This window comes from Bos mutus, chromosome 10 (assembly GCF_027580195.1).
Source record: "Bos mutus isolate GX-2022 chromosome 10, NWIPB_WYAK_1.1, whole genome shotgun sequence".
Taxonomy (NCBI): Eukaryota; Metazoa; Chordata; class Mammalia; order Artiodactyla; family Bovidae; genus Bos; species Bos mutus.
The window spans coordinates 46,629,703-46,644,840 of NC_091626.1; the positions used below are offsets into that span (position 1 = coordinate 46,629,703).

At 39.0% G+C, this 15,138-nt stretch overlaps 1 protein-coding gene across 3 annotated transcripts in view; it reads left to right on the forward strand.

The window, feature by feature from the left end:
* Positions 1 to 14,757, forward strand: part of SLC12A1 (solute carrier family 12 member 1) — an 85,563-nt gene extending 70,806 nt beyond the window's left edge. For all 3 annotated transcript variants that reach the window (XM_070378519.1, XM_005892141.3, XM_005892142.3), the window contains exons 21-26: positions 2,608 to 2,739; positions 2,975 to 3,086; positions 5,233 to 5,319; positions 11,595 to 11,730; positions 13,302 to 13,369; positions 14,622 to 14,757. In XM_070378519.1, the coding sequence (XP_070234620.1) occupies positions 2,608 to 2,739; positions 2,975 to 3,086; positions 5,233 to 5,319; positions 11,595 to 11,730; positions 13,302 to 13,369; positions 14,622 to 14,757 (671 nt within the window). The remainder of the gene's footprint in view (positions 1 to 2,607; positions 2,740 to 2,974; positions 3,087 to 5,232; positions 5,320 to 11,594; positions 11,731 to 13,301; positions 13,370 to 14,621) is intronic.
* Positions 14,758 to 15,138: the final 381 nt, after the last annotated feature.

Here is a 15,138-nt window from a genome sequence, read left to right on the forward strand (position 1 = left end):
TGTAACATCTTACCGTAAAAACTCTCTGTTTTAAAATAATATTTAGTTTCTAAGATATATAGTGGGTAAGCAGATTGAATGCCATAAGAAGCAAAAAAAAAAAAAAAGTTCTAAGTTAAGATGTAAAGGGGATAGAAATTCATGACCTAATACTGAAACTGGTTTATCTATACACACACACACCTTGCAGATATTTCAGGAGACTGAAAGTCGACTGGTACAGGCAAGAAAGGGATCCAGGTAGAATTCTAATTTCAAAACCATCTTTATCACAAGCCAGAATGCTGGACTTGGAACTTCATAGACACTAATTACCTGCAGATTTTGGCTAGATGGTACACTTATCTCTGAATGTTCAGTGTACATCCCAGGAATGGAGGACCACAGAATGAGATCTTGTTATTAGTTTTATAAATAGGTGATTCAAATGACTGATTTTTTTTTTGAAAATTGCTCTCTTTGCAGAAACAGTTTTTTCATGAGGTCCATAGCGACCTCTGCTGGTAGAAAATTAGAATGTTAAGGTTCATTTCTTTCACGCACAAATAGTCCTGTAGTTCATGAAGTCCTTCACTGGTGTAAAGCCCAGGAAATAGTACTTCTTTGGCAAGGTCTCCAAGTCAAGTAGCAAGATCCAAATTGAGACTTAGCAGGCTGCTGGTCTAGGTTGATAGGACCCAATCTTTCAAAGAGGCCATCTCTTTACTCTGGAAGAGGTTTGGTTCAGTTTTCTTATTTTCCTACTATGACCCAAGGACCAAATTTAACCTGTAATACAACATTTTTGTATATCTACATAGCATTATGAGAAAACCAAACATTTCTCCCCTTCAAATACTTAGAGGTACCCTTGGGTGCCAGAAATATTTGATTGCCTAGGGGAGAACCTACTAGGTATTACCTTCCTTAAAATGACATTTTCTAGAAAAATGATGTGTTTGAATCTTAAGTTGGAGGTACATCAAGTCTCTTTCCAGGTATAAATATTAGAATGAGACCCTCCGGATGCTAACTACTATCATCTTTCCTTTTCAATTGTTTGATGTAGTCATGAGAAGAATTAACTACCCATTGAATCTGCTCTGTGCAACAGTACAACCTGAGAAGCAATGGAAAATGTAGAAGTCATAGCCCATACTCTTCTCTAGCTGTTGGGGAGGAGAGAAGTAATAAGGTCTTTATTAGTGAAAGTGGAACTTATTTATTCTGGAACCCCATTTCTGCATGACAATACTTTTAGCAAAAACATACATCTCTGAAAGTCAACAAGTCTCATTGTTCAGAAAAGCAAAATTATGTTTTGTTTCAATGCCTAAATTTTCAAGCACAGCTCTGATAGTAGGCCCCTTTAGTGCTCTGGGCTTTTGTCAGTTGAGGACTCTTTGGAGTTCTAGATCAGGACCAGCTCGGCCTCCAGGCACTCATACAGGAGTCCTCTGGATGCTCTGATCTGCTTGTAAGTAGCGGCAGAGTTTGGTCCACTTGGTAAAGATATTTACTTCCTCCTTTAGCAGTCCTGAGATAGAAACAATATGAGATAATTGCTTCAGAACTGACCAGCTCCACCTTGGAAACAGCAAAAGACAGAACAAAGCATCCTGAGACCCTCTTAGATCAGAGAGGAAGCTCTAACGAGGCTGTCAGCTCTGCTCTAAGCACGATGCTGACACTACCGCTTTGAAATAGAGCAATGAAGTCACAACTTTCAAAGATGTGGAAATGAGAAATAATACATAGGGTGTAGCAAAGAAATACCTACTGGCGAATAGGAATGAGGGTTCTGGTAAACACTTCCCTACTTCCCTGGTACACTTTCACTGTGTCCATGTTAGGGCGGAAATAGCATTAAAATATTTTTAAGTACTTTATGTACACCCTTAACTGTAACTCAAGAAGAGGTAATTTTAATCCATATTTCCTGGCTTTTTCATCTCATTCGCAGAGATTCAAATAGCTCAAGTGGCTTTACCTTAGACTCACAAGATGCCAGGAAAAGAAAGCAGAAGAGTAAGCCAGGTCCATGTTAGGACCAAAGGGTCATGGAGAGTTGAGATGCTCAAGGTCCCTAGCAACCTTTATAATCCAGACATTTCTGGAATTCGTACCAAAATTGTGCTCAAATGAACATATTGTCTAGCGAAGGAATACTTCTGATTCTTTGGTTATCTCTAGAAAACCAATAACTACATGTTCTATTAATACTTTTAAGTACATCTGATATTGTAACCTGAGTTATATATGAAATTTAAGAAAATGAGGATATTTAGGGTTTTGTATCAGATAATTTAGCATTGCTACATGTCTAAATAATAATTCTGCACTGAGACAGATTACTAAGGATCTGAAAAAATTCACTACTCTATAATAAAAACGGTAATCATAAGATCAATATCAAATTTCTCTGAACTATGGAAGGTGATCTAAATTACTGTGGGATTTGACCTTTATATTTTCTTTTGTGGAGAATAGGGCTCACTATTTTCCCATAAGTATAAAAAACACAAAGTCATGATCCTTCTTCTATTTTCCTGAATAGATTTATTGGCAAGTTATTTTGTTTCTTTCCTCAAAAGACAAATGGATGTACTACTTTCTCTTTCGTTACAGATAGCAGCATTAACACAATCCAGTCAATGCACGTTGGGGAGTTCAACCAGAAACTGGTGGAGGCCAGCACCCAATTTAAAAAGAAGCAGGGAAAAGGCACAATTGATGTTTGGTGGTTGTTTGATGATGGAGGTAAAAAATTCCAGAATATACACTAGAGAGCAGAATTTCTTGTTGATAAATTTAACAAACTGCATGGGAAGGTATATGAAAACGGTATCAGTTAAAGAATAACATTTCCGTGTTCTCTAAAGATTTAAATTATTTAGGAGCTATGAGTGTGGGAATGAATACAGATATAAAGCTATTCATTTCCTTTCAATTGGATATGCTCATCCTTTCTGTCATAATTTACTCTTTTTTTCAGGGTTAATACTCCTTATCCCCTATATCTTGACTCTCAGAAAAAAATGGAAAGACTGTAAATTAAGAATCTATGTTGGAGGGAAGATCAATCGCATTGAAGAAGAAAAAATTGCGTAAGTAATTTATCACTTGTGTTGAAGCGTTTTTGATGTTTGTTGCTTGAATGCTTTAATTTTAAAAAAACTTTAAGCGTCTTTGAGGCACAATAAATTTAAAGACAAAAAGTCACCACGCTAGGCCTTAGGCTTGCTTGGCTTCTGTCAATAAATTATCTGCGTAATTTTTCTAATCATTGTCTTCAAGTCCTTCTATCCCCTTCCACAAATGCTTTCAACAAGCATTTGGCATGGAAGCCCTTCTCAAGTCTTCAGTGAGAGCATCATTATCTTGTATAATGTTTATTTTCTTCTGACTAGTAAATGCATCCAAGAAAGGAAGAGCCTGAAGGCATCTGTGTCCAAATTCTGTCCAGTTTCTTCTGGGAGAGTCAAACCTGTTAATTCGAGGCAGTCCCTCTAGCCTCGCACACTTAGAAGAGAACAGAGATGGCACCCTGTCCAAGCCCCAGCTCTGCCACTGACAAGACGCAGGGCTTTGCAACAGTTACTGTACCTGTCTGGGTCCTCCCCAAGTTTCTCACTTGTAGTTTGAAAGTGTTTAAATGGGTGACTGTTGGTAACTCTTCTGATTAAAATAAATAAATAAGCCAAGTCCCATGGTGCTAAGTCTGTTCCTTTCTTATTTATTTAGTCATGGAGAGTTGATCTCTAGTTGTGAGAGCAACAAGCATGCCAAGAGTGTGGTGCATCCAAAGATCTCTGGAGGAAATCCAGAGAATGACTTTTGGCAGCCCGTAGTCCCTCATGGCATGCCTAAGTCCTAGCCCTTCCTGGAATGGCTACTTCCAGAAATCACAAAATAATGACTGGCTCTTCAGTTCAGTTCAGTTCAGTCGCTCAGTCGTGTCCGACTCTGCGACCCCATGGGCTACCGTGTGCCAGGCTTCCCTGTCCAACACCAACTCCCAAAGCTTGCTCAAACTCATGCCCATCAAGTGAGTGATGCCATCCAACCATCTCATCCTCTGCCGTCCCCTTCTCCTCCTGCCTTTAATCTGTCCCGGCATCAGGGTCTTTTCCAATGAGTCAGCTCTTCACATCAGGTGCCCAAAGTATTGGGGTTTCAGCTTTAGCATCAGTCCTTCCAAAGAACACCCAGGACTGATCTCCTTTAATGGACTGGTTGGATCTCCTTGCAGTCCAAGGGACTCTCAAGAGTCTTTTTCAATACCACAGTTTAAAAGAATCAATTCTTCAGCTCTTAGTCATTTTTTCACATTGTCTCCCCCTTCTTAGAAAGTTATTATATATATCTAATTCCTCTTAAAGAAAATTATAGTAAAATGGAAACTAACATGAGGTCTACAATAATTTATATTTTCTTAAAGCCTCTGTACCTTATTGAGACAAGTGATGAAATTTGAAAAAGGTTGGTGGATAAGATAGTAGCAGGGCATCCATGTTAAATTTCTTGATTTCAGAAACTGTACTCTGTTTATAAAAGAGAATGAATGTCCTTGCTCTTAGGAAATATTCACTGAAGTACTTAGAGGTAAAGGGGACTGATACGTGTAACTTACTTTAAAATGGCAGATAAGTAGGACGTAGAAAGCCAGCAAGCAAAAACAATATAGAGAGATGTAGACAGAGAAAAAGAGAATGACAAATCAAATGGGGCAAAACATAAACAACTGGTGAATCTGAGCTTTCTTTACACTATTCTTATAATGTTTTGTAACTTTGAAATTATATCAAAATGTTCAGTTGCTAGCGGGAAAAACTTTTAATCTACAATGATATAATATATAATAATTATTGGTTTGTCAGTAGATTGTCAGTAACTCTATAAACATTATCAGCAATCATCAATAAGTATTGAGACTTGTTCTCTTTTTCCCAAATGATAAGGAAGAGTGGACAGTGCCACAACCTTTTCCCTGAAACATGAATGCAGAGCTGGGTTTGCTGTTTCCAGTGACTGCACCTACAGAAATTTCTCTTTGCCTTTGGTAGAATAATCTGGTCCACATTTATCCATATTCATCAAGTGCTACAGTGGAAATCAAATACTAACCAAAGCCTTTGTCCAAAAGCTAAGCTGAAATAAGACATGATTGCTTTTGATGTCTTAAACACAAAACTCTTTGATTGAAAATAGTTAAATATTCAATGATGAGGCATTTCTGTCTTGTATTTTCAGAATGGCTTCCCTTCTGAGCAAATTTAGGATAAAATTTGCAGACATCCATGTCATTGGTGACATCAACGTTAAGCCAAACAAAGAAAGGTATGGAATATTTAACCAGATGCAGTTTATCCATGGTAAACTCTCCCCTCTTTTGTGTTGATTATTAGAAGGTTAAAATGTTACGGGTTTACTGCTGTGACTTCCTGATAGGATGACATAAAAGGGGATTTTAAATAATCATGACACAGAGCTATCAGGTTCTAACGGAAGGAAAAGTTTTTAAGGTGAAGATGAGCTTGAGAAGAACAACTGCGGAAACATCGTTTAGTTAGCATTTTAGAATTGCCTTTCGCGTTATGCTTTCTATGGTGGTAACAGTAGCAGGAAGCATAGGCTCAGAAAATTCTGACCTGAGCAGTCAGGGTAAGTTTACATTATTTAAAGTTACTGGTGGGGCATTCTGAATGGGAAGCCTATGAGAGCCCCCAAAGGGGATTTCTTTTTTTTTTTTTTTTCCAAAGGGGATTTCTAAAACTATCTGAAGCCTGGCAAGGAAAGGTATTGGTTCCAAAATTTTAAAATGAAAAAAAAATTGAAATAATTGTTTAAATGCCTTCAAAACAGCATCACTTTAACCTCATTAATTTTTAAATTTGTGAAGTCCATGGTATTTGAAAACAATTTGTAGGTTAGATCTTCACAGGAGTTCCCAGAGGTATAAGAAGATTGTCTGGAAATTACAACAGATCATAAATTAAAATATTTAGAGCAATGACTTCACAATTATAAAATATTTTCAATTGTTTACAGTTCAAAATCATGTTTAGTGTTGCATCTGTATGCAGTTTAGTACATTTGATTTGGTGTGGCATGGTTCCCCAAGGGTGGAAACAGGAGATACAAAGGTCTCAGTATGGCATAGGTCCTTGCTAGACTCAGACCTCTTCTCATTCCTGTTGATCACCATTTCTCCTTCCTCCTGTAGTTCTTGATGAGTTGCAACTCCACATTCCTCAAACCTTCTTGCTCTATCCTTCTTCTGATTCACTGTTATCCCAGATGAACTTAGTAACTAACTGAAAATTATCCAGATTTAAGATGCATTCTTATTGACAAAATGGCAACCTTGAACCTCATGTCATTTGAGGGTATTCATGATTCCTCTAAGGCTATGCGTCAGTTAAAACAGCTTTACAAAATGTCTTAACTGAAATAAGAAAGCTAGGATTGACAGGGCTGACCTGGATTATTATGATGTAATATTTCCTTATATCATAAATACCACTAATGCCTTTCATTCCTATATTTCTACAGTTATAAAGTTAAGAAAAATTAAGAACAGATTTATCATTCTCCTTGGTAAATGGAATTAAGATTTTTATATGAACTAAGTTGTCATGCAGTAACCTCTGGTAGCCTTGCACATTTCATTTGAAGAATTTTAACTCCTAAGTCATTGCCCCTTGGCACTTGCAGGAATGTGATCAAACAGGCTCATCTGATAGCTCTAATTGGAGGAAACACATTCTCTTCTATAACACAGCAGGTACAATGATTCCCCAGTATGTGCCACTTAGCACCAGACCACAGCCTGCCAGCTCTCTGCCAATACGGGACCGTTTACTGTTGTCTAGAGCATAGTTGAGGAGAAGGGGGCAACAGAAGATGAGATGCTTAGACAGCATCACCAACATGAGTTTGAGCAAACTCTGGAGATAATGAAGGACAGGGAAGCCTGAAGTGCTGCAGTCCATGGGGGTCACAAAGAATCAGACATGACTTAGCAACTGAACGACAACGAGAGTGTAGTCACAGTGTCCCCTACTGAACTGGGATTCTCTATAAGCCCTGGCTCAATGCTGGCCACAGATCAGTCAGTCACCTGCTTCTTGTAACTGAATTCTTCTTGCTGGTATTTGTCTTAGCAGCAGCTAAGGACTGTCTGCGTTTGCTGATTAATTTGTTTCTATATCCTTTGCCTCTTTACCCATCAATATGATTTTTTCTACCCAAGTCCCTGTATCCTTCCCTCTGTTTTGTACTAGTCTCTGCCCAGCAGCCATGGTCACCTGTATACCCATCCTTTCTGTTCTATCACGGAGGATGTTGCTGCATCTCTAACCATGCCTCTTCCTTCTTTGAGTGTCCATCACAGCCTAGATGCGCTTCATCTTCGTACCCCTGACCTTTGTTCCATGGTTTCCTCTTCTCAAGGAGAAAACTCTATGCACGGTCATAAGAAACAAAGGACCAAGGCATTTGTACTTTTGTCCTGGTCTCTAAGTTTGACTTTAGACACCATTCTGACTTGGTGTTGATTACATATGCTCTGCATCCTACAATGAAGAGATCTATTTCCCTTTCTCAGGAAAAAAAAATTAATTCATTTTCACAGTTCTGGAGATTTTCTCTGTGATATATCAAGGTGTTGAGGAAGATGCAAGGAAAAAGAACATTCTTAGCAGAATAACTGTAGTTAATGTATCCTGATGTGAAGACAGAAGGTGACCAAGAAGAGGTGTGCTAGAAGTACCATCCTTCTCTTTTCAGTTTCGGCTGTAACTGATGCCATGTTACTTCATAAAACAGCCACATGTCTGATGCTGGCGATGCCTTTTCCAGTATTTGAAGATAAGTTTTAGAACAGAGACTGGTCATTCAGTAAATCTCACAAATGGCCACTTCCCTGGTGACTCAGATGGTAAAGAATCCATCTGCAATGCAGGAGACACAGGTTCCACCCCTGGGTAGGTAAGATCCCCTGGAGAAAGGAATGGATACCCACTCCAGTATTCTTGCCTGGAGAACTCCATGGCCAGAGGAGCCTGGCAAGTACAGTTGATGGCGTTGCAAAGAATCGGACATGACTGAGTGACTAACACTTTCACACTTGACCACACCTGGAACCTTTGTGATAATTTTTAAAAGGCAAATCCTCGGAGTGGTTTAATAAGAGAAACAGAACTCTTCAGTGGCCTGATGCAACCCCAGGCCCAGGGCTCAAACCTTACAACCCTGGCTCAACTTCAGCTTTCACAGGGGCCTTATGGCTAGACAGCCCTGGTCTACCATTAACAACCATCTCCTGATTGCTGTTCTTCCTTGATCACTCATTTTTACACAATGTTAGCAATAGTTCACCATCAATGATTTCCATGTTGGAGGCTAATGTTAAATGTCCTTCAGCTGCTTTTAATAGAGCTTTCAACTACTCATAAAACATGAGTAAATCTTGATGGAGACATTCTATCATAGAAACGTTATCTATAAATACAGTAGAGTAAGGGTGAAAGGGAGGAAAAAGTTAAGTTAATGAGAAAACAATTGGGCCGGGGAAACTGAAAAGCTCTTGTGGCTAAATTCTTTTTTATTGTATAGACTAAATTAAAAGTCATAGGCCAAAAAGACAGCAATCATTAAACAGAAATCAAAGAGAAACTGGAAGCAATTAACTAGATAATTTAGTTTAAATATGCTAGTGTGATCACAAAAACAACAAATACATTAATGTGTGAGAAGAAATTTTATATGAATTTTAGGGGAAATTTTTATGCAGTTTAACCTGGTTATTATGAGGAACAAGGATGGGAAAGGCAGGAAAGCTGTAAGTTAATTTTTTTAATTGAATTCATTCTCAAGTGAGTCTGAGTGAACTCCAGGAGTTGGTGATGGACAGGGAGGCCTGGCATGCTGCAATTCATGGGGTCGCAAAGAGTCGGACACGACCGAGTGACTGGACTGAACTGAACTGAGCTGAATACTTAAAGTATTCTAGAATCAATTTTAAGATATAATAAGAATGATCATGGGCTTCCCTAGTTTCTCAGCGGTAAAGAATCCACCTGCCAATGGAGGAGGTGCAAGAGACTCAGGTTTGATCCCTGGGTCAAGAAGATCCCGTGGAGAAGGAAATGGCAACCCACTCCAGTATTCTTGCCTGGGAAATCCTATGGACAGAGGAGCCTGGCAGGCTACAGTCAAATACAACTGAGCAACTAAATAACAACTGTAACAATAAGAATGAGCAGATTTAATAGAGACTCAAAATAGAAATCTAAAAAGACCTTTGGACCACCAAGCTATGAGCCACTCATTGCAGTCAGTGAAATGCTAGATCAAGCTTGCCTGGCTTATGTGCCCAACTTAGCCAATCTGGCTGGCAAAAGGGATAGAATTGTGCTGACTGGCTGATATTGAGGATAGAGTCATTCTCATCCAAACTACAATGGAGAAACGTAGTATGGATGCCTGGGGGGACAAGCAAACAATCTTTATTCCACTTTCCATTTCTTAGGAAACTATTTTTGAAGTGGTCTTTCCAAAAAGCACCTGGAGTGAGAGGCAAATAAAACTCTCATCCCTGATCAAAATAACTGTATGTAAAGCTTAAACAGAGAAACCGTCAACTGCTAACCTCAGTCCCATGGTTGTTGAGTAAAATGAATGTCTTGCTTGTACAGGGCACTGCATACTTTTCAGAGCATGGCCATCCAAATCATCCTACTAACACTCGCATCAGTATCACACCAGCTCTGAGCAGCCGTTGTTACCCCTGTTATAGGCTAGGTTATCCAGGTCAAGGAGGACAATGGAAGACCTGGAGCGAGAACCCAGGCTCTTCTCTCCTAGACCAGCACCTCTGCACTGATGACCACCAAGGTCTCTAAAAGCACAGCACTGTTGGGAGAAATAGCAGATAAAAAACATGGTTGAAACAATAATTGGGCATATCAGTCTTATTCTTTCCTACTCGTTGTCTACCATTCTGAATAAGTCAAAGCATCAGAAATCTACTGCATTAAGTATCTCTTCAATCTGTTAACAGCAGCACACTGGTGGGAACAAACTACTCCTTAGTAATCTCTGTACTTCCATCTGCAAGTCCTAAATCAGGAAAACTGATGAGACCACTGAAATCATTGTGCTAAGTCACTTTATTTCCCTGGTGGCTCAGAGGTTAAAGCGTCTGCCCAGAATGCAGGAGACCTGGGTTCGATCCCTGGGTTGGGAAGATCCCCTGGAGAAGGAAATGGCACCCCACTCCAGTACTCTTGCCTGGAGAATCCTATGGACAGAGAAGCCTGGTAGGCTACAGTCCATGGGGTCGCAAAGAGTCGGACACGACTGAGCGACTTCACTTTCACTTTCACTTAAGTCACTTTAGTCATGTCTGACTCTCTGTGACCCTGTGGATTGGAGCCCTCCAGGCTCCTCTGTCCATGGGATTCTCCAGGCAAGAATATTGGAGTGGGTTGCCATGCTCTCCACCAGGGGATCTTCCCAACCCAGGGAATCAAACCCACGTCTGTTACATCTCTGCATTGGCAGGTAGATTCTTTACCACTTGCACCATCTGGGAAACTGAAATCATTGCTTCATGCTTTAATTCCTTAACCTAAAAGCACATTAATTCTAATTATCACTCATTCCAAAGTTATTAAGTTTTAAGTAAGCCACGATATATAAAACCAAAGAAAACTATTTATATTTGAGATCATCTTATAGTAGCATAGGGAAGACAACTACTCCTATAAATTATGTTTTGTTTTGTGCTATCATTTAAAAATAAATCTTATGAGATTCTTATGATAGACAAGAATGAGATTTTTCAGCAATTTTTAAAATGTTCTACAGTTCTGAGGTACTGCTCCTAATTTTCTAGTCAATGATTTTTTCTTAATTGCTCTAAAATGGCCTCAGATTTTAAAATGTTATTGATTTTTGTTCTTTCCTCTAATGTGCACCTGAACAATAGCCATTTGAACATCTCAGGCAGCAACATCAGACAGCAGGAGGACAAAGGCAGCATTATTTACAGCAAACATTCAGATTGTTCTATAGCCATTAAACTCACTCACTTACTATTCTCCGACCTACCCACAGCCTCCTGCCATAAGGTGGGAGCTGCCATGTGGGCTAAAGGTGAGGAGGGCAACCCTATCTAACTCTCAGGGATGCTGGTTCATCTCCTACATTAATTCATGAACATCTCCCATAGAACCTGTAAATAAGCAAATGGAAACTCATTTATGGGCTAAAGTGTCTATGTTAAAACTGTGCCTTTGACTATACTATGTAGAACGTGTAATTGCAGAGTAATTACCATCTATGTGTTTGTGTGTTTATATTGAGGATTTATTAATAATACCTAGTAGGCTATCAAGGCCTCATACCCCTTAAGGTCTTTCCTTGGGTAGGGAAGCACTATGATAGCCATGGTTTTACTCACAGTCTCCTGCAAAGATAATTCTTAGAAGATTTGCATGACATTCAGCTCTGATTCTGCAGCCAGCGTACCCAGTCACACCTGGAGTATCTGTGAAATAATGAGTTACTTTCCCACTGTGAGGCCTCTTTTATAATTCCAATTTCAGCTGGAAAGTCTTTGAAGAAATGATTGAACCATATCGTCTCCATGAAAGCTGCAAAGATTTAACAACTGCTGAGAAATTAAAGAGAGAAACTCCGTGGAAAATTACAGATGCAGAACTGGAGGCAGTCAAGGAAAAGGTAAGGACTTTTCTTTCTTAATCTTTACTTTGCTATCTAACTAGCTGAAAAAGAAAACAGTGGTTGATTTAAAGATCAAGAAGTAATGTATCTATTATAGAATTTCACTTATTCGCGATCTAGGGTTTCTGCATATTTCAAGTCCTTTTTGAATCATATTAGTGAATGTGAGGATTTAGAAAACTGCTTTCATTTTTTAGTATAAAATCAAGTGTTTTAAGTTGAAAACAGGCTGTTGATACATATTGCGAAGTCTTCTTTCCAATTTAATTTTATAGAAAAGGAGACAGACCCATCAGACTAAAATAATTTCAGTCAATACATATGCAAAGTAAATATAGATTGCTCACAGTTTGACACAATAAAAAGAATTTTAACCTGATATAGCTATAAAAACTTACATAGGGATCTGAGAAAATCTGTAACTGGAACACTGAATATGCAAGTTGGATCTGGAATGTCTTGTAGGATGGATGTGAAATGGTGAGCTTTTCTAGAGAACACAATAAGACGGGAGTTACCTGCATCTGGCTTGAACTGAATGAAGTTGCAACAGTGAGGATGATGAAGAGGGCAAGGACATAAGAATAAGGCAGAAGAATTAACATCTGAATTGGATTAGACATTCAACGAAAAGGACCTCAAGAAGCTCTAAATTACAAAATTTAAATAAGCCATATTAGGAGCTGAAGTTGGAACAGATTAGAGCAGGAGATATTAAAAACCTTTCAAATTTAGTAGAAAAAATACTGAGCTAAGAATCATAAACTCTGTGTGACAAAGTGCCCAGCTCTAACAAAAGCTTTTCATATAATTGAACAAATCACTTATCTAAGCTTTGGCTTCTGAACCGGTGAAATGTGATAATAAATATTACTCTCATCACTACAAAATAGTTAATGTAGTTATTTTTCCAAATGAGTCTTTTGGTGACTCTTTCATTGAAACCAGTCTCCTGTGCTGGTAAAAATCAAAGAGTTTAAAGAAAGATTAGACTAGGGTATAATCTGTGTGTTTAGCATACCAAATTAGTATCAAGATTAGGTTAGGTTTCTTCCACAGCAAACCTGTTCCCAGCACTGGCCATTCTCATCTTTTTACTGTTATCCATGTTGCTTGCTTGTTTTTTCTTTCTAGAATTTAATAAGCCACTATACCTCAATGGGGCTTCCCAGGTGGCTCAGTGGCAAAGAATGCACCTGCCAAAGCAGGAGACATAGGTTCAATCCCTGGGTTGGGAAGATCCCTTGGAGAAGGAAATGGCAACCCACTCCAGAATTCTTGCCTGGGAAATCCCATGAACAGAGGAGCCTGGCATGCTGCAGTCCATGGGGTCACAAAGAGTTGGACATGACTTAGCAACTTACAACATAACACAGTGGTCTTATTCTTTATATTTCTAATATTTTCCACGAGTTTCTAAAACACTAAGTTTCCAAACCTGAATGAAAAGGTTTTTTTTTTTTTTTAAATGAGGCTTTCCTACTTGTCTCTAATTAGAGGAAAAAAGATAAATTCTCATTCATAATTCTGAGAAACCGCCCTCAACAAAATCTGAATGTTGTCCACAGAGTTACCGCCAAGTTCGACTGAACGAACTCTTACAGGAGCACTCAAGAGCTGCTAATCTCATAGTCCTGTAAGTATCATTGCAGACATTTAAGACTGTTACAGAGAAATCTCAGGTACATGGGTTAATCAATATAAAAGCCCAAAACTATTCGGGTGGAAAAGTTAAATTTGGACCATGTGGGAAAATAAATACCACCCTAAGACAATGGGGCCCACAGGCTTTAGAGGGCTCCATATGGACTTTACTCCAGACATGCTCCACCCAAAGGGCCAGGACACACGACACCTAGAACCCTCATTCCCTGTCTAGACCTCTGTCTAGGAATCTGACCCTGGAATTCCCTGCCAATTAAGCCCCAAGTTGGTCAAGGTTCACAGGCCCCTTCCCTGGATAGCTGCTCCTGAGATGTGGAGTCCATGGCATGTTCTCAAGGCTCCTTACCATGTGGGAAGAGGCCAGGGCAGGAGAAAAAAGAGTGGGCTTTTCCATTTCCACTCTTTGTCCTCCACCCCACAAATATTAGGGGCATACCTGCTGGAAATAAGAATGCTTATCTAAAGATTCATTGCTAAACAAGAAAACCAGCAATTTCACATTTATATCTCATGATTTAACTCCTAGGTACAAGGGTAAGTATGTCTTCAAGCAAGGTCTACACTGGAAGACCATTCATCTAAGAGATAGACTGGTCTCCTGAGTTGGGTGATAGAGCCCAAATAGCTATTTCTCCCAAATATAATAAGAGCTCTAAAATATTAGCAAAAATCCTTCCCCCACCCCTAGAAAAACGGGGAGAGGTATTGGTTGATCACATTTTTTATTTAAAGAGTGAAAATCTATTTATGCTTTGCCTCTATTCTAATGGGCTTCCCTAGTGGCTCAGATGGTAAAGAATCTGCCTGCAATGCAGGAGACCCAGGTTTGATCCCTGGGTCGGGACTATCCCCTGGAGAAGGGAATGGCAGCCCACTCCAGTGTTCTTGCCTGAAGAATTCCATGGACAGAGGAGCCTGGCAGGCCTCAGTCCAGAGGGTGGCAAAGAGTCAGACATGACTGAGCCACTAACACTTTTACTTTTTTTCACACTTTCTATTCTATTACAATGTCCAGGCCTATTTTTCTGGTTTGTAAATATTTGTATTATCTGAGAAACATCTCAGTTTAACATCTATATTCAAAATAATTTCAGTGCTTTCATTTTGTGGAGGAGGCATATATAAGGTTTAGGCTACTTGTTATTATATAGCTCAGATAGCTAATGATGTTATGTTGGTACTAATTGTCATGTTTGTTCTTTATTTTTCTTGCATGCTGTCAGGAGCCTTCCAGTGGCAAGAAAAGGATCTATATCAGATTGGTTGTACATGGCTTGGTTGGAAATCCTCACGAAGAACCTCCCTCCTGTCTTACTAGTTAGAGGAAATCACAAAAATGTCCTGACATTTTACTCTTAAAAGATCTTTATCCTTAAAGATAAAGGATTAGAACACAGTGTGAATAATTAGGAAACAAGTTCCAGTACTTTATGTTGTAAATGTGATCTGTGGATATTCAAACCTAGAAGACTATCCTATAGGCTTCCAAGTAAATTTTGCCATTTTTAAATTATTACTTAATGGGAACTATTTTTTTAATCAGTTTAAGGGGGTGTCAAAGCCAATGCTACCCCTAGAAAAACATCTTGTCAATGTTATTTAAAAACATGAAAATTAAGCAAACATATGCTGCCTTATTACGCCCGTGAAAACTCAACTTATCGTAAGCTTTTCCAGGCACACCTAATCTTTTATTTGCTTCTAGGGCCTGGTAGTGGCCTCAGCCCCACAGCAGTTTCT